Source organism: Mustelus asterias, unplaced genomic scaffold (genome assembly GCF_964213995.1).
Source record: "Mustelus asterias unplaced genomic scaffold, sMusAst1.hap1.1 HAP1_SCAFFOLD_92, whole genome shotgun sequence".
Lineage (NCBI taxonomy): Eukaryota > Metazoa > Chordata > Chondrichthyes > Carcharhiniformes > Triakidae > Mustelus > Mustelus asterias.
The window spans coordinates 874805-894615 of record NW_027590141.1 but is presented as its reverse complement, the minus strand read 5'-3'; the positions used below and the strand labels follow the sequence as shown (position 1 = coordinate 894615).

General features: G+C 45.2%; 2 protein-coding genes and 1 pseudogene across 3 annotated transcripts in view; 2 read left to right on the top strand and 1 right to left on the bottom strand.

Moving 5' to 3' along the window:
* Positions 1–14357, top strand: part of LOC144484124 (uncharacterized) — an 89664-nt gene extending 75307 nt beyond the window's left edge. The window contains 1 exon segment of the mRNA XM_078202673.1: positions 14266–14357. Within this exon segment, the coding sequence (XP_078058799.1) occupies positions 14266–14357 (92 nt within the window).
* The window catches only part of LOC144484110 (uncharacterized), a 162904-nt pseudogene that overhangs the window by 21760 nt on the left and 121333 nt on the right, over positions 1–19811 (bottom strand).
* Positions 14468–18263, top strand: LOC144484090 (uncharacterized). 2 transcript variants are annotated; one of them, XM_078202627.1, is made up of 3 exons: positions 14468–14764; positions 15263–15360; positions 16284–18263. In XM_078202627.1, the coding sequence occupies exon 3, from the start codon at positions 16391–16393 to the stop codon at positions 17291–17293; it is 903 nt and encodes a 300-aa protein (XP_078058753.1). In that variant the 5' UTR covers positions 14468–14764; positions 15263–15360; positions 16284–16390; the 3' UTR covers positions 17294–18263. The 2 variants fall into 2 exon arrangements, with proteins under 2 accessions (XP_078058753.1, XP_078058752.1); XM_078202626.1 differs by having other exon boundaries at positions 14468–14569; positions 16284–17419.

Here is a 19811-nt window from a genome sequence, read left to right as displayed (position 1 = left end):
CCGCTCAGTCCACAAGCATGACCCTGACCTTCCGCTTGCTTGCCATTAGAATTCACCACCTTGCTCTCACGCTCACATTTCTGTCCTCGGCCTGCTGCAATGTTCCGGAGAAGCCCAACACAAGCTGGACAAACAGCCCTTCATCTTTCCGATGAGGCACTTTACAGCCTTCTGGACTCAACATTGAGTTCAACAACTTCACACCCTGAACTCTCTCCTCCATTTTGGGTTTTTTTTTGCTGAGTGCCAGTCTGCATCTTGTTTTCATGTTTTTTTCCTTCCAGATAGAGCTGTCCTTTATTCTGCCATTAACACTTACTCTGGACCAATGCTTTGTTTCTTTACGATGTGGAGATGCCGGTGTTGGACTGGGGTAAACACAGTAAGAGTTTTAACAACACCAGGTTAAAGTCATTTAATCTCACCCATCCTCTAACCAATCCCTGACTTTCCCTTTTGTTCTATCTGACCCCCCTTTCTCAGCAGCATCAAACCCATCATATTTCTCCCTCTCTTTAGTTCTGAAGTAGAGTTACATTGGATGTGAAACATTAACTCTGTTTCTCTCTCCACAGATGCTGCCAGACCGGCTGCGTTTTTTCAGTTCTGTATTTATTTTAAATCTACCTTAGTCGTAGGAAAAGCACTCTTTACTATCCAGGATAAAATAAATGTCCTTCATCATCTTTAGTGGATCATTTCAGTGGAAATGTGCTCTCCCAGGCTCAAAGAGCATCAGCCCATTGGAAGCAAAGTTGTGAGACTGGCCAGTCCAGCAGAAAGAAACCCTCCGACCCTCCCACTTCACCTACTGTCAGAATGAACATGGTTCAGTCCTGGATGTGATTAACAGCAGCAATAACAGCATAATCCAACACCAGTAATCACTTGTGAATTCGCTGGTGTCTCAGCAGGAGGGATGAATCACTAAATCCTTTCCCACACTTCGAGCAGGTGAATGGCCTCTCCCCGGTGTGAACTCGCTGGTGTTCTCGCAGGTTGCATGAATCACTGAATCCCTTCCCACACAGAGAGCATGTGAACGGTTTCGCTCCGGTGTGAACTCGCTCATGTTTCCGCAGGTTGGATGAAGTTCTGAAGCTCTTTGTGCAGTGAGAGCAGGTGAACGGTCTCTCCTCAGTGTGAATGCGCTGGTGGGACACCAGATCCTGAGACCTTTTGAAGCCACTCCCACAGTCAGAGCATTTAAAGGGTCGCTCATTGGTGTGAACTCGCTGGTGTTACCACAGGTAGGATGATGTTGTAAATCTCTTTGTGCAGTGAGAGCAGCTGAACGGCCTCTCCTCAGTGTGAATGCGCTGGTGGACCAACAGTTGGTGAGACCTTTTGAAATCTTTCCCGCAGTCAGAGCATTTAAAGGGTCGCTCATTGCTGTGAGTGACTTTGTGTCTCTGCAGGCTGGATAAATCACTGCATCCCCTCCCACACACTGAGCAGGTGAATGGCCGCTCCCTCGTGTGAACTCGTTGGTGATTCCGCAGGTGGGATGATCTTCTAAATGTCTTTGTGCAGTGAGAGCAGCTGAACGGTCTCTCCGCAGTGTGAGTGCGCTGGTGATCCATCAGATCCTGAGACCTTTTGAATCCGCTCCCACAGTCAGAGCATTTAAAGGGTCTCTCGCTGTTGTGAATGACGTTGTGTCTCTGCAGGCTGGATAACCGGGTGAATCTGTTCCCACACTCGGAGCAGGTGAACGGCCTCTCCTCGGTGTGAACTTGCTGGTGTTTCCGCAGGTTGGATGATGTTCTAAACCTCTTTGCGCAGTGAGAGCAGCTGAACGGTCTCTCCTCAGTGTGAATGCGCTGGTGGGACACCAGATCCCGAGAGCTTTTGAAACCAGTCCCACAGTCAGAGCATTTAAAGGGTCTCTCACTGGTATGAGTGAGATTGTGACTCAGCAGATTGGATGACCGAGTGAATCCCTTCCCACACACAGAGCAGGTGAATGGCCGCTCCCCGGTGTGACTGCATCGATGAGTTTCCAGCTGAGATGGGAACCTGTATCCCTTCCCACAGTTCCCACATTTCCACGGTTTCTCCATGGTTCGGGTGTCCTTGTGACTCTCCAGGTAAACAATCAGTTAAATCTCACACAGAACACGGGTACAGTCTCTCCCGCTGTGAATGCTGCGATGTATTTTCAGGCTGTGTAACTGGTTAAAGCTCTTTCCACACTCAGTGCACTGGAACACTCTCACTCGGGTGTGTTTGTGTCTCGGTGCTTTCCAGTCACACTGATGTTTAAACATTCTGAAGCAGAAAAAACAGAAATATTTCTGCTTCTAGATTCAAAGGTCGATGATGTTGAGGTCCAGATGAATTGAGCGACTGTCAGATCTTGATGTGATGTTTGGTTTGGGATTTCCGTCTATGGATCTTAACCTTCTGATATCCTGTAAAGGAGTTGCAGCAGAAATCACCGTCAATACAGAATCAAAATTCAGAAGTAAAATTCTAGTTTCTAAGGAACATTCTTTCCCCACTCATTCCACTAAATCTGTAAATTGGTTAAGATACAGGGGGTTGTGATTGGTCATGTTCTTGACCTTGCTGCCTATGAGGGGAGTCAAGCAGAGATGGTCAGTAATTTTGAATGTGTTTGGATGGGTGCTGCAGGGTTACAGAATGGGACCCACTCCAGACTGACAGAATTGCTCGGCAGGGACTGGAGTTGTCCAATGAACTCCTCCTGTGCTGTAATGACTCTGACTGGAAATATATGACGTAGCTACAGTACTATATTACAAGACTAGAAATAATAATAAATGTACTTTATTGCAGAACCATCCGATATTTATCACATAACAACACTGGTCATATTTCTGTCCTCAGAGTTTTAAAGCACAGCAAGAGGCCCTTTGGCCCATCGAATTTGTGCCAGCTCTCAAGCATCGATCTGTTCTAATCCCACCTTCCACCATTTGGTCAGTAGTAGCCTTGTAAGCGATGGCATTTCAAGTGCTCATCTAAATGCTTCTTAATGTTGAGCGTTCCCACCTCTACCACCCTTTCAGGCAGTGAGTTTCCGATTCCACAACCCTCTGGGTGAAAATCTTTTCCCTCAAATCCCCTCTAAATCTCCTTCCCCTCACCTTAAATCTGGATGTTGACCCAGCTACTAAAGTTACTTGAACTAAGGGTTCATATTTTTGTACATCCCAATCAGGGCCCCCTCAGCCTTCTCTGAATTAGGGAGAACAATTCCAGCCTCACCAGCCTCTCTTCATGGCTGAAACTTTCCAGCCCAGGCAGCATCCTGGTGAATCTCCTCTGCACCTTCTCTAGAGCAATCACATCCTTGCTAAAATGTGGCGATCCGAATTGCAGACAGTACTCTCGCTTTTTATACAGCTCAATCATAACTTGCTTGCTCGAATATTCTATGCCTTGGTTAAAAAAGGCAAGTATCCCATATCCTTCTGAACCACTTTATCAATTTGTCCTACTATCTTCAGGGTCCTATGGACATGCGCCCCAAGGTCCCTCTGGTCCTCTGTACTTCCTGGTGTCCTATTGTTCATTGTCTATTCCCTTGCCTTGTTCATCCTCCCAAAACGCATCACCTTGGACTTTAGGGGGTTAAATTACATTTGCCACTGTTCTGCTCATCTGACCAGCCCGTCCATATCCTCCTGTAATCTAAGGCTTTCCTCCTCGCTATTTACCACCAATTTTTGTATCATCAACAAACTTACTGATCGAACCCCCACATTCAGGTCCACAGGGAGCTCCACGCGGCCATTGATACAAGGCCAGGACTCTGATTGGCTGGAGGACCAGCGCCCATCCGGTCCTCCACACGTTGCCATTGGTCAATCTGCCGCATATAGACAATGAGAGGGCGGAACCCGAGCCCATGTGGGGGTGGGCGGGGCTTTGACCGCCAGCCGCGCTGAGCTGGTGTCTAATCCGCAGTGTGCTGCTTCTGTAACCAGTGATATTGCTGCCAATGGGACACTGTGTGCTGGGAACGCCCCTCTGAGTCATTGTGACGGCACAATGGAGCCCTGCCTGAATCAGCCAATAGCAATCACTCTGCTTCGCGGTGACGTCTCCGGGTTCAGGCGCACGGACCCGGGAGCCCCGCCCCCACCCATTGTTCCCCCAGTCTGTACATTCCACACATTTTTATTCATTTGTGGGACACGTCCCTGGCTGGCCAACATTTATTGGGGTAACATTTATTGCCCATCCCTTGAAACCCTTGGAGGACATTTGCGAGTCAAACACATTGCTGTGGCTCTCGAGTCACATGTAGAACAGGCCCAGTAAGTATGGCAGATTTCCTTCCCTAAAGTACATTTTAATGCACTTAGATTTCCAGATGGCATTTGATAAGGTACCACATCAAAGGTTATTGCAACAAATAAAAGCTGTGGGGATAACATACAATCACAGAATCCCTACAGTGCAGAAAGAGGCCATTCGGCCTATCGAGTCTGCACCAACCACAATCCCACCCAGGCCTTACCCCCATTTCCCTACATATTTTACCCACTAATCCCTCTAACCTACGCATCTCAGGACTCTAAGGGGCAATTTTTAACCTGGCCAATCAACCTAACCCGCACATCTTTGGACTGTGGGAGGAAACCGGAGCACCCGGAGGAAACCCACGCAGACACGATGAGAATGTGCAAACTCCACACAGACAGTGATCCGAGCCGGGATCAAACCCAGGTCCCTGGAGCTGTGAAGCAGCAGTGCTAACCACTGTGCTACCGTGCCACCCCATCATATTGGCTTGGATAGAAGATTGGATAGCTAGCAGGAAACACTCAGCATATGTAGGTCGTTTTCTGGTTGTCAAGATGTAATGAGTGCTGTCACAGGGTATAGTGCTGGGGCTCCAACGTTTTACAATTGATATAGATGACTTACAAAGAACAAAGAAAATTACAGCACAGGAACAGGCCCTTTGGCCCTCCAAGCCTGCACTGACCATTCTTCCCAACTTAACTAAAACCCCTATCCTTCCGGGGACCATATCTCTCCATTCACATCCTATTCATGTATTTGTAAAGACGCCCCTTAAAAGTCACTATCGTATCTGCTTCCACTACCTCCCCCGGCAGCAAGTTCCAGGCACTCACCACCCTCTGTGTAAAAAAACCTGCCTTGTACATCTCCTTTAAATCTTGCCCCTCGCACCTTAAACCTGTGCCCCCTAGTAATTGGGTCTTCCACCCTGGGAAAAAGCTTCTGACTATCCACTCTCTCTGCCTCTCATAATCTTGTAGACTTCTATCAGGTCGCCCCTCAACCTGCACATTCTCCTCGTGTCTGCGTGGGTTTCCTCCGGGTGCTCCGGTTTCCTCCCACAGTCCAAAGATGTGCAGGTTAGGTTGATTGGCCATGCTAAAAATTGCCCTTAGTGTCCTGAAATGCGTAGGTTAGAGGGATTAGTGGGTAAATATGTAGGGATATGGGGATAGGGCCTGGGTGGGATTGTGGTCGGTGCAGACTCGATGGGCCGAATGGCCTCTTTCTGTACTGTAGGGTTTCTATGATTCTCTGTCATTCCAGTGAGAACAAACCAAGTTTCTCCAACCTCTCCTCATAGCAAATGCCCTCCATACCAGGCAACATCCTGGTAAATCTTTTCTGCACCCTCTCCAAGCCTACACATTCTTCTGGGAGTGTGGCGACCAGAATTGAACACTATATTCCAAGTGCGGCCTAACTAAGGTTCTATAAAGCTGCAACATGACTTGCCAATTTTTAAATTCAATACCCCGGCCGATGAAGGCAAGCATGCCATATGTCTTCTTGACTACATTCTCCACCTGCATTGCCACTTTCAGTGTCCTGTGTACCTGTACACCCAGATCCCTCTGCCTATCAATGCTCTAAAGGGTTCTGCCATTTACTGTATATTTCCTATCTGTATTAGACCTTCCAAAATGCATTACCTCACATTTGTCCAGATTAAACTCCATCTGCCATCTCTCCGCCCACGTCTCCAACCAATCTATATCCTGCTGTATCCTCTGATGGTCCTCATCGCTATCCGCAAATCCACTCACCTTTGAGTCGTCCGCAGACTTACTCATCAAACCAGTTACATTTTGAGGGACCTTGTCAAAGGCCTTACTGAAGTCCATGTAGACAACATCCATTGCCCTACCCTCATCAATCATCTTCGTCACTTCCTCGAAAAACTCAATCACTTTAGTGAGACACGACCTCCCCTTCACAAAACCATGTTGCATCTTGCTAATACGTCCACTTGTTTCCAAGTGGGAATAAATCCTATCTTGAAGAATCCACTCCAATAATTTCCCTACCACTGATGTAATGCTCACCAGCCTGTAATTACCTGGATTGTTCTTGCTACTCTTCTTAAACAAAGGAACAAGATTGGCTATTCTCCAATCCTCTGGGACCTCCTCTGTATGTGGAGATGCCGGCGTTGGACTGGGGTAAACACAGTAAGAAGTCTCACAACACCAGGTTAACGTCCAACAGATTTATTTGGTAGCAAATGCCATTAGCTTTCGGAGCACAGCTCCTTCGTCAGGTGGAGTGGGAGATGTGCTCACAAACAGGGCATACAGAGACACAAACTCAATTTACAGAATAATGATTGGAATGCTAATCAAGCAAATCAATGCTAATACAGCTCATCAAATCTTAAAGGTACAAACAATGTGAGTGGAGAGAGCATTAAGCACAGGTTAAAGAGATGTGTATTGTCTCCAGACAGGACAGCTGGTGAGATTTTGCAAGTCCACCTGACGAAGGGGCAGCGCTCCGAAAAATAGTAGCATTTGCTACCAAATAAACCTGTTGGACTTTAACCTGGTGTTGAGAGACTTCTTACTGTGTTTACCTCCTCTGTAGCCAGTGATGATACAAAGATTTCTCTCAAGGCTCCAGCAATTTCCTCCCTTGCCTCTCTCAGTATTTTGGGGTATATCCCATCAGGCCCTGGGGACTTGTCAACCTTAATGTTTCTCAAGAATCCCAATACCTCCTCCTTTTTGATCTCAACATGACTCAAACTATTCACACACCCTTTCCCAGACTCATCATCCACCAGGTCCTTCTCTTTGATGAATACTGACGCAAAGTACTCATTTCCTCGCCATTTCCTCTGGCTCCACGCATAGATTCCCTCCCCTGTCCTTGAGTGGGCCAACCCTCTCCCTGTTGCTCTTTATATATGTATAAAAAGCCTTGGGATTTTCCTTAATCCTGCTGCCCAATGCTTTCTCGTGACCCCTTTTAGCCCTTAGACTGAGGTGAAAGGACTGAGGGGATGGTTGCTAAATTTGCTAATGGCATAAAGATAGGTAGGAAAGTTGTGAAGATGACATAAGGAGACTACAAAAATATGTATTTTTATTTCTTTAATTTCTTTTTCTTTGTGTTTCTTCATTTTTCTTCCCCCCTCCCACTCTTTCCCCCTACTTTATTCCCCTTCCCTTACCTTTTCTCCCCCTTTGCTAAATCTTACCTCATCCCATTCATTCCACCCACCCCCCACCCCCCCGCCCCACAAATCCCAAACATCTTCATTTTAGCTTCTCTGGCTTTTGGCCATTCACACCCTATATTCTCTCTGTGGACAGCTATGAGCAGTCTTTTCCCCTGGTTTCTGTGGCTATGATTCATTTCTAATTCCCTCACCCGGCAGTATAAACATCTCCCACTTTCTCTGCCTTTTAGCTTTAACAAAGGGTCATCTGGACTCGAAACGTCAGCTCTTTCCTCTCCTTACAGATGCTGCCAGACCTGCTGAGATTTTCCAGCATTTTCTCTTTTTGGTTACAAAAATATATAGATATGTTAAAACAGGGGCAAAGATCTGCCAAATGGAATATAATGTGGCAAAAAGTCAAATCATCCATTTTGGCAGGAAGAATAAAAGAGAAGCTTATCATTTAAATGGTGTGAGATTGCAGAGCTGGGATTGCAGAGGGATCTGGGTGTCCCAGTGCGTGAATCACAAAAGGCCGGTATACAGGTTCAGCAGGGAATTGGGAAAGCTAATAGACTGTTACTGTTTATTGCGAAGGGAATTGAATAAAACAGTAGTAAGGTTATGCTTCAGTTATACAGGATATTGGTGAAACCATCTGGAGTACTGTGTACAATATGGCTCTCACTTAGGAAAGATGTAAACACATTGGAAACAGCTCAGAGAAGGTTTACTGGACTAATACCTGAAATGGCTGGTTTGTCTAATGAGGAATGATTGGACAGGCTAGGCTTGTATCGACTGGAGTTTAGAAGAGTAAGAGGCGGCTCGATTAAAACAAATAACAGGAGAACTTCTTCCTCTCAGAGGGTCTGAATATCTGGAACTCTCTTTCTCAAAGGGCAGTGGACGCAGAGTCTCTGAATATTCTGAAGGCAGAGCTGGATAGATTCCTTAATAAGCAAGGGGCTGAAAGGTTATCGGGGGGTCGGCGGGAATGTGAAGTTGAGGTTACAATCAGATCAGCTGTGCACATATTGAATGGTGAAGCAGGCACGAGGGACGTACCCCTGTTCTGAATGTGCACATTCATCTGTTATCACATCCTGTACAATAGATTGGAGCATTTTCCCTCCGGCTGATGTCAGGCTGATGGGTCTGTGGTTCCCCGTTTTCTCTCTCCCTCCTTAAACAGTGGGGTTTCATTTACCACCTTCCAATCTGCAGCAACCATTCCACAATCTATAGAATTTGGAAAGATGACCACCAATGTATCCACTATCTCCACAGCCACCTCTTCCAACACTCTGGGATGTAGATCAGCAGCTTTTGCCGATTAATTCACTTCCAACCCCATTAATTTCTCCAGTGCTACTTTTTCACGAATACTAATCTCTTTCAGTCCCTCACACTCACTACTCCCTCTGCGTGCTTTGCGAGCCTTCCAAACAGTATTGTGAACAAAATATCTTTAAACTTCCGAACACCCTTTCACTCTGTGATCCTTGAGAAATCCAAAGCCAGATATTCAAAACAAGGTTAAAAGATTATCAGCCCACTGGAGACAAAGTGGTGAGACCGGCCAGTCCAGCAGACAGAGAGCCTCCAATTCTCCCCAGTGACCAACTGTGAGAATGAACAAAATGCAGTCCTGGATGTAATTGAGAGCAGAAACAATAACAGCAGAATCCAACCCCTGGAATCACATGTGAACTCGCTGGTGTCTCCGCAGGTTGGATAACTGAGTGAATCCTTTCCCACACTGAGAGCAGGTGAACGGTCTCTCCTTGGTGTGAACTCGCTGGTGTGTCTGAAGAGTGGATAACTGAGCAAATCCCTTCTCGCACTGAGGGCAGGTGAACGGCCTCTCCCCAGTGTGAAACCGTTGGTGTGTCTTCAGATGGGATAACTGAGTGAATCCCTTCCCACACAGAGAGCAGGTAAACGGCCTCTCCCTAGTGTGAACTCGCTGGTGTGTCTGCAGGCTGGATGACTGACTGAATCCCTTCCCACACTGAGAGCAGATGAACGGTCTCTCCTCATTGTGAACTCGCTGGTGTGTTTGCAGGGCGGATGACTGAGTGAATCTCTTCCCACAATGAAAGCAGATGAATGGCTTTTCCTCATTGTGAACTCTCTGGTGTGTCTGCAGGGTGGATAATCGACTGAATCCATTCCCACACTGAGAACAGGTGAACGGTCTCTCCCCAGTGTGACTGCGTCGATGAGTTTCCAGGTGAGAAGGGTATCTAAATCCCTTCCCACAGTCCCCACATTTCCACCGTTTCTCCGTGGTGCAGGTGTCCTTGTGACTCTCCAGGTCGGACAATCAGTTGAAACCTCATCCATACACAGAACACGGGTACAGTCTCTCCCCGCTGTGAATGCTGCGATGTTCTTTCAGGCTGTGCAACTGAAGCGTTTTCCACACGCAGTGCACTGGAACACTCTCACTCTGGTGTGTGAGATTCGGTGCTTTTCCAGTCACACTGATGTTTAAAATCTCCTGAAGCAGACAGAACAGAAAAACATTTCTCCTTCTAGATTCAAAGGCCGATGATATTCAGGTCCCGTTGAATTGAGTGACTCTGTCAGATGTTGATGTGACGTTTGGTTTAAGATTTCTGTCTGTAAATCCTCACCTTCTGATAGCCTGTAAAAGGAGTTTACAAAAGTCATCACTGTCAATACAGGATCGAAATTCAGAACAGACAATTCTCGTTTCTATGGAACATTCTTTCCTCTCTCGTTCCCCAAAAGCTGTAAATCTCCATCCCACACACTCTCCCTCCATTCTCACTCTGCTGTATCTAATATTCACCCTCCCAATTCTCCTGAAGGTGCTGATTGAGGCTGATTGACAGATCCATGCTCACTGCTTCCTGCCCTGGACACAGAGAGCTGGAAATCTCCATGCAGGCTGCCAGACAGTCTCGAGAGTCATAGAGGTTTACAGCATGGAAACAGGCCCTTCGCCCCAATTTGTCCATGCCGCCTTTTCTTTTAACCCCTAAGCTAGTCCCAATTGCCCGCATTTGGCCCATATCCCTCTAAACCCATCATACCCATATAACTGTCTAAATGCTTTTTAAAAATCAAAATTGTACCCGCCTCTACTACTACCTCTGGCAGCTTGTTCAAGACACTCACCATTCTCTGTATGAAAAAATTGCCCCTCTCACCTTAAACCTATGCCCTCTAGTTTTAGACTCCCCTACTTTGGGAAAAGATATTGACTATCTAGCTGATCTATGCCCCTCATTATTTTATAGACCTCTATAAGATCACCCGTCAGCCTCCGACACTCCAGACAAAAAAGTTCCAGTCCATCCAGCCTCTCCTTATAACTCAAACCATCAAGTCCCAGTAGCATCCTAATAATTATTTTCTGCACTCTTTCTGGTTTAATAATATCCTTTCTATAATAGGGTGACCAGAACTGTACACAGCATTCCAAGTGTGGCCTTACCAATGTTTTGTACAACTTCAACAAGACATCCCAACTCCTGTATTCAATGTTCTGACCAATGAAACCAAGCACGCTGAATGCCTTCTTCACCACTCACAAAGCCATGCTGACTGTCCCTAATCAGTCATTGCATCTTGAAATGCCTGTAGATCCTGTCTCTCAAAATACCTTCCAACAACTTACCCACCACAGATGTGAGGCTCACTGGCCTGCAGTTCCCAGGCTTTTCCCTGCAGCCCTTTTCAAACAAAGGCACTACATTTGCCACTCTCCAACCTTCAGGCACCTCACCTGTGACTATCGATGATACAAATATCTCTGCTATGACTGAACTAAAAATATATTTAATGGATAGGATGGCTCCAGTTGGTTAAGATACAGGGGGTTGTGATTAATTATGATCTTGAACTTGCTGCCTGTGGGGGTAGTCAAGCAGAGATGATCAATAATTTCTAAATGAGATTAGATGGGTGCTGCAGGGTTACAGAATGGGACCCACTCCAGACTGACAGAATTGCGCGACAGAGGATTTATAGTTTACTTTTGATAATTTATTAGTTCGTGTCACAAGCATGCTTACATTAACACTGCAATGAACTCACTGTGAAAATCACAAAAAAACTGTGAAAAACTATGAAGTTACAGTGAGAGTCGGTATGGACTCGAGTTATCCAATGGACTCCTTCTGTGCTGTAATGACTCTATGACTGGAAAATCTGATTTCCACTCCATCTGACGAAGGAGCAGCGCTCCGAAAGCTAATGGCATTTGCTACCAAATAAACCTGTTGGACTTTAACCTGGTGTTGTTAAAACTGTTACTGTGTTTACCCCAGTCCAACGCTGGCATCTCCACATCATGACCACATAATAACACCAGAGACATTCTCTGCTCAAGTTTAGCTTCTGCTCGACTTAAAAAGAGTAAGAGGCAATTTAATTTAAACCTTCAAGATTCTGAAAGGTCTTGGATGTGGAGAGGATGTTTACTCTTATGGGAGAATCTGGGGGTCACTGTTTAAAAAACAGTGCTGCCCATTGAAGACAGAGCTGAGAAGGTTTTATTTCATTCAGAGTCTTGAATCTTCGGAAGTCCCTTCCTCAAAAGTAGTAGAGTCTGATTTCAATAAGGAATTAGATACATTTCTTGGGGATCAAGGGGGTGGGGGGAGGCAGGATTACGATATTGAATTTGATGATCAGCCATGACCATAATGAACGGTGGAGCAGGCTCGAAGGGCCGAATAGCCTCCTCCCTACTTCTATTTTCTAGTATGTTTCTGTGTAAACATGAGGAGCCTGGGGCTGAAGTGTAACCAAATTCTTTGCCACCGCTTCAGGCAACTTCTCTCACTGAAACATAGAATCTAGAAGTGGGAGTAGGTCATTCAGCCCTTCGAGCTTGCTCCGCCATTCATTATGGTCATGGTTGATCATCAAATTCAATATCCTAATTCCCCCCCCCCCCACACTCCCGTTCCCCCATATTCCTTGATCTATATTCTGTGGCAGTGAATTCCACACATTCATCACCCTCTGGGTGAAGAAATTTCTCCTCACCTCAGTTCTAAAAGGTTTACCCCTTATCCTCAAGCTATGCCCCGGGTTCTGGACTCCCCCCACCATTGGGAACATTCTTTCTGAATCTACCCTGTCTAACCCTGTTCCAATTTTATAAGTTTCTATGAGATCCAACTCTTCCAAACTCCAGTGAATATAATCTTAACCAATTTAGTTTCTCCCCATATGACAGACTTGCCATCCCAGGAATCAGCCTGGTAAACCTTCGTTGTACTCCCTCTTTAACAAGGACATCCTTCCTCAGATAAGGACACCAAAATTGTACATAATACTCCAGGTGTGGCCTCACCAACGCCCTATAGAACTGCAGCAAAACATCCCTATCCCTATACTCAAATCCTCTTGCTATGAAGGCCTACATATCATTTGCGTTCTTTACTGCCTACTGTACCTGCACGCTTACTTTCAGTGACTGATGCACGAGGAATCCAACATCTTGTTGAGTATACACCTCCCTCAATTTACACCTATTCAAGTAATAATCTGTCTTCCTATTATTGCTACCAAAGTGGATAATCTCACATTTATCCACATTATACTGCATCTGCAATGCTGATGCCCACACACTCAGCCAGTCCCAATCACGCTAAAGCATCTCTGCAGCCTCCTCACAGCTCACCCTCCCACCCAACTTTGTATTATCTGCAAACTTGGAGATAATACATTCCGTTCCCTCTTCCAAATCATTAATATATAATGTGAAGAGTTGGGGTCCAAGCACAGATCCCTGACAAACCCCACGAGTCACTGACTGCCATTCAGAAAAAGACTCATTTATGCCAACTCTTCGCTTCTTATCTGCGAACCAGCTTTCTATCCATCTCAAGACATTACCTGCAATCCCATGTCCTTTAACTTTACATGGCAGTCTGTTATGTGAGACCTTGTCGAAAGCCTTCTGAAAGTCTAAATAAACCACATCCACTGGTTTTCCTCGGTCAACTCTACTACTTACATCCTTACAAAATTCCAATAGATTCGTCAAGCATGATTTCCCTTTTGTAAATCCATGCTGTCTTTGTCTGATTATACCACTGCCTTCCAAATGCCGAGTTGTGAAATCCTTGATAATAGACACCAGCAACTTCCCCAGTACCAATGTTAGGCTCACTGGTCTATAGTTCTGTGTTTTCTCTCTCCCTCCCTTTTTGAATAGCGGGCTTACATTAGCTACCCTCCAATCTGTCGGAACTATTACCGATTCCAAAGAATTTGGGAAAATAACCACCAATGTATCTACTATTTCCAGGACCACTTCCTTAAGTACTCTGGGATGAAGCTTATCTGGACCTGGAGATTTATCCACCTTCAATCCCATCAATTTCCCCAAAAACTTCTCAACTGATGCTGATTTCCTTCAGCCCCTGACTAACACATGTTTCTTTCAGCACTTCTGGTACATTATTCACGTCTTCCTTTGTGAAGACTGAAGCAAAGTACCAATTTAATTCCTCAGCCATTTCTTTATTCCCCATTATGAATTCTCCCATTTCTAACATTTGTCTTTGTCAATCTTCTTCTCTTTACATATCTATAGAAACTTTTACAGTCAGTTTTTATGTTCCCTGCTTGCTTCCTTTCATACTCCATTTTTCCCTTCTTAATCAATCCCTTGGTCCTCCTTTGCTGAATTTTAAACTGCTCCCAATCCTCGGATCTATTGCTTTTTCTTGCCAATTTGAATGCTTCTTCCTTGAATCTGATTCTATCTCTAATTTCCCTTGTAAGCCATGGCTTGGCCACAATTCCTTTACCACTCTTGCGCCAAACAGGAATAAACAACTTCTGGAGTATGTACATGGTCCATGGATTCCTCGAGGATGCAAACATGAGCTGCAGCCTGCGAGTGGGTGAAGCTGTTTAAAACCTGTTGCTCAGATTGCTGTGCATTCCGGTCACTAGGACCCGGTTGGGAACAGAAAATGCCTAAGCCCCACCCACTCTCTGTTGCGTCACCAAGACACCAGCGCATGCGCTCCGCTCCCTGCTGAATCAAGATGGCGGCTGTTAACCTCGCCTCGTCTCGGGAAAAAGACCTGAAGCTGCAAACACGGGACCTGCGGATTACTATTAGAGGTTTGAGACCTTCACCAGATATTTAGAAACCCTCTCCGTCCATCTGCCGGTTCCAATCCTCCCTCCATGTATCCGCATCCTTACCGGTTGTTGATGAGACAGAGGAACGTCCCTCTCCATTGCCATCGTCCACGTTACGCATGCGTCAAACACTGCTTCACTGTGGATAGGGGACATTCCCCACCGCGAGGAATGGTGGGTAAAACGCACGCCATCGAAACTACTCATTTGTGAACAGTAGCTTTTTCTGCTGCGATGTGAAAATTAGGGATAGGGGTGCAGTTAATAAAATTAGGAATCAAATTGTACTGTAATCGAAGTGCTCAAGGCATCCATTATCCACCAGGAAGTAGGGGAATGGAAATTCTCGACCAAAGTATCTGAAATTGATACATAATGAGGGGGAAGTCGATCCGTAGCTTTAATGAACATCAATACGCAAAAATGGAACTTGACGACTTTTAACCAGCTCTCCCTCTTGACATAGAAGTGTCATAATGGGAAATGTGTGTGGTGGATAGAGCTGTTTCTGGGGCACAGGGGATTGTGGGATCCACGGCCCCATTAAACAGCAGCTATTGGTATGTGTTTTATTAGAGGAGCATCAGTGACTGCAAACATTAACTCTGTTTCTGTCTTATAGATGCTGTCTAACCTGATGAGTATTTACAACGTTTTCTCTTTTCATTTCAGATTTCCAGCAGCTGCAGTGTTTTGATTTTGTTTAGTTGAAGGCGTTGCTCATGGAACTGAATCTAGAAACAAACGGACCATTTAAAGCTGTGTTTCAAGTAAGGAAAAAGTAGTTCTGTCGGGGATTTTCATTAAATTTTCATTTAGAAAATTTTCAAATTAATAACTGGAACATGGACATTACTGGAATTACCAGCAATTGGCTAAACCTCCTTTGACAGCAGCTTCCAAAACTACAAACCTCTTCTCCAATATGGATTAGGGCAGTTTGTGCATGGAAACCCCACTACCTGCATTTACTCTTCAGAATCACACACTATTCTGACTTGGTAGTATACTGCTCTGCCTTCACAATCACTCGGCCAAAATCCTAAAACTTATTTCTGAGCAACATAGTACAGTGGCACAGGGTGGCACAGTGGTCAACACTGCTGTTTCACAGCACCAGGGACCCGGGTTCAATTCCAGCTTTGGGTGACTGTGTGGAGTTTGCATGTTCTCCTTGTGACTGCATGAGTTTCCTTTAGGTGCTCCGGTTTCCTCCCACACCTCAAAGGTGTGCAGGTTAAGTGGATTGGCCAGGCTAAATTGCCCCTTAAATGCAGGAGGTTACAGGTTACCTCAGGATTACAAGTTGTTTTGAGATTGAAAGCGACATTTGGAGGTGATAGTTTTCCTGCGTCCTTTGAGTTGGTGAAGGTTGTGGTTTGGCAGGTTCTGTCAAAGTTCTTGTCCAGTTGTCGATGTATAAAGTCCTTACCGTTCATTCCCTCCCTGTTTCATCTCTAACTTTCTCCTCCCATTAAGGTTGAATTCTTGTGTAGATCTGGACTGGGTGGCAGGTTTCCTGAATTGAAGGACATTTGCAAACCATTTGAGTTTTTAATCACAATCCAGCAGCTTTCGTGGTCACTCTTTCCTTGTGCCGGCTCCACAAATTACCGGATTCATTCAGCTCAATTTCACAACCTACCTTTGTGTTTATCACTGTTTTTTTCTCCTTTTTGAATTAATTTTACAGCATATTAGAAGAGGATGATTTGTAGGTGGGAAACTCAGATCAAACATCACATCAGGATCTGACAGACACCCAAATCATCAGGGCCTGAACATCATCGGCTTCTGAACATGGAATCAAAAAGCACCGTTCACAATGGGGAGAAGGTGTTTACATGTTCTGTGTGTGGACGAGGTTTCAGTCGCACATCAAACCTGTCAAAACACAAGTGCTGTCCCACTGGGGAGAAACCGTGGAAATGTGGAGACTGTGGGAAGGGATTTGATTACCCATCTGAGTTACATATTCATCACCGCAGTCACACTGGGGAGAGGCCATTCACTTGCTCTGTGTGTCAGAAAGGATTCACTAAATCATCCCACCTTCTAAGACACCGGCGTGTTCACACTGGGGAGAGACCATTCACCTGCTCCGTCTGTGGGAAAGACTTCACAAACTCATCCCACCTCCTGTCACACCATCGAATCCACAGTGAGGAGAGACCTTTCCAATGCTCTGACTGTGAGAAAAACTATAAAAGGAAAAATGATCTGTTGAACCATAAACGCACTCACACTGGGGAGAGACTGTTCCCCTGCTCCGTGTGTGGGAAGGGATTTACCCGTTCATTCGACCTACTGACACACCAACTTGTTCATACTGATAAGAGACTGTTTAAATGTCCTGACTGTGAGAAGTACTTTGAAAGCCAGATGGATCTGCTGATGCACCAACTCACTCACACCAGGGAGAGGCCCTTCACCTGCTTTTTCTGTGGCAAAGGCTTCACTTGGATGTCCAACCTACTTAATCACCAGCGGAGTCACACTGGGGAGAGGCCGTTCACCTGCTCAGTGTGTGGGAAGGGATTCACTCAGTCATTCCACCCTGCTGACACACCAGCGAGTTCACACCGGGGAGAGGCCATTTCCTTGCTCAGTGTGTGGAAAGAGATTCAGTCGTTCATCCACACAGCTGAGGCACCAGCGAGTTCACAAGTAACTGAAGGGATTGGATTTAGAATCTGCTGTTAATCGCATCCAGGACTGAACCATGTTCATTCTGAGAGTTGGAGTTTGTTGCTGCTGATATTAATAAGCATGAAAGCTGGTGTGTGCAGTGATGTTGTTTGTAAATGTTGATTAAATCAGCTTTGATTCAAACACAGTGTTTTGGATTTCTCCAATAATAAGAGGAGAATGATTGTTCTCCTGTTTTTGACAGTGCCATTATTTGGGCCTTTTCTTACTCAAGATTATTTCGGTTCTCTGATTCATCTTCTCCCGGATTAAACTCTGAACTTTCATCAATCCTATCAATCTATTGAAGACATTGGGTGCTTGGCTAAACCCACCTGATGTTGGTATCAATTGCCTTTTGGAAGATTTCCCAGTTTTCTGAAATTCCATCGTGGTTCTGATGTTGATGTAATGATGGGAGTTTCAGTTCCAATGCTGATGATGTGGGGTCTGCGCTGACAGAAACACAGAATCCTCACAGTGCAGAAGGACACCATTCAGCCCATTGAGTCTGTCCTGGGTCTCTGAAAGGGCATTATACCCAGTGCTACTTCCCTGCCTTATTCCCGTAACATTGCACATTCTTTCTTTTTGGATAGCAATCTAATTTTCTTTTCAATACCTCGATAGAACCTGCCTCCACGACCTTCTCAGTGAATTTGTTCCAGACTCCAACCCACCTCTGAGTGAAACATTTTTACTCACATCACTCTTACTCCTTTGCTAAATACTTTGAATCTGTGTCCTAGTTCTTGGTGCTCTCTTGAGTGGAACCAGTTTCTGACTATTTACTCTGTCCATACTCATTGCTCAACCCTAATTGCCCTTGAACTGAATGGTTTGCTGGACCATTTAAAGACCCACATTGCTATGGATCTGGAGTCACACGTGGAACATACCGGGTAAGGGTGGCAGATTTCCTTTCCTAAAGGACTTGAGTTTTGTATGACGATCGGCAATGGTTTCATTAAAAGTTTATTTCTGGATTTTTTTTGTTATTGAATTCAAATTCCACCGTCTGCCAAGGTGGCATTCGAACCCAGATCCCCAGAACATGACTTTGCGTTTCTGGATTACTTGTTCAATATTACTTCGCCACTGGCTGCCCCGAAACTCATAAGAAATCTTACACCAGAAGCTTTGACCTGGATATCTAACTCAGAGATTAGTATTTAACACGGTTTTTGCTTCTTCTCTCAGACAGGAGAAGAAGAAAAGAAACCACAGGCTTCTTCTGTTTGAGTGTTCTGTTTGGGTGTGACAAATTGACCTGTAATGTTTCACTTTACACACATCTGGAGTTCTTGTGAACCACCCATTGTAGAATTATATTGCAGAAGAAATCTGTTATTTTCTGGATCAATCAACTCTCTTGGAATCTTGTTTATTAAAACTCCACCACACGTACTGCATGTGAGAGCCTTTGAAATGTTCTGATCTTTGCAATTGTCATCGTTGATTTTGATGGTTTCCCTGGCATGCAAAAGCTCTACACCACCCGCTCCCCCATGGACACAAATCTCCCAATTGCTAAAGAAATCGACAGAGTTTGGGAAGATTGCAGTGCCAAACTCGTCAGACTCTTTTGAGAAATAGAATTTTTGTTGGGGAAGATTGCACCCTTTATGTTTTCAAGAAAGTGACGCTAATGTGCCTTTAAGAAATGTATTTTTTTAAAACATGTTCTCCGCAGTTTGTAAGCAGCTTTATTTTATTGTGGCATTGGCTGCTTGCTTAGATGTCCTTTTATTATTGCTTAAATTTGCTGTCTCAGTGTAAATGATCTCATGGATTTGGTATCTCGGTGTAAGTGGTCCTTGGATTTGACGTCTCAGTGTAAGTGGTCCCTGGGTTTGGTGTTCCGGTATAGGTGGTCCCTGTATTTGGTGTCTGGGTGTAAGTTGTCCCTGGATTTGGTGTCTTGGTGTCAGTGGTCCCTGGATTTGGTGTCTCAATGTTAGTGGTCTCTGGATTTGGTGTCTGGGTGTAAGTGGTCCCTGGATTTGGTGTCTGGGTGTAAGTGGTCCCTGGATTTGGTGTCTGGGTTTTAGTGATTGGATTTACTACTATTTACTGTGTATTCATGTCTCAGTGGAAACATTCTGTCCATATCTACCTGTCCATCCCATTTGAAGACCTGTATCCAAAGAATCATAGAATCCCCTACAGTGTAGAAGGAGGCCATTCAGCCCATCGAGTCTGCACTGACTCTGCAAAAGAGTATCTTACACAGGCCCACCGCCAGCAACTGCACACATTTACCCTGCTAATCCTCTAACCTGCACATCTTTTGACTGTGGGAGGAAAGCAGAGCACCTGGAGAAAACCCCTAAAGTCACAGGTGGAATGTGCAAACTCCTCACAGACAGTGAGGCAGCAGTGCTAACCACTGTACCATCCTGTAGAGATGAACCTTTATTTTGAGATTGCCATGTGTAAATCCTCCTCTTCTAACCCCCTGTAAAAGGAGTTCCCGAAATCCATCCAGGATAGAAATTCACAACATTCTCTCCTCCTGCTCCAGCTTTGTCAC

Coding starts and splice junctions, on each gene's coding strand:
- LOC144484090 (XM_078202627.1), top strand. CDS start 16,391: ATGGAATCAAAAAGCACCGTTCACAATGGGGAGAAGGTGTTTACATGT.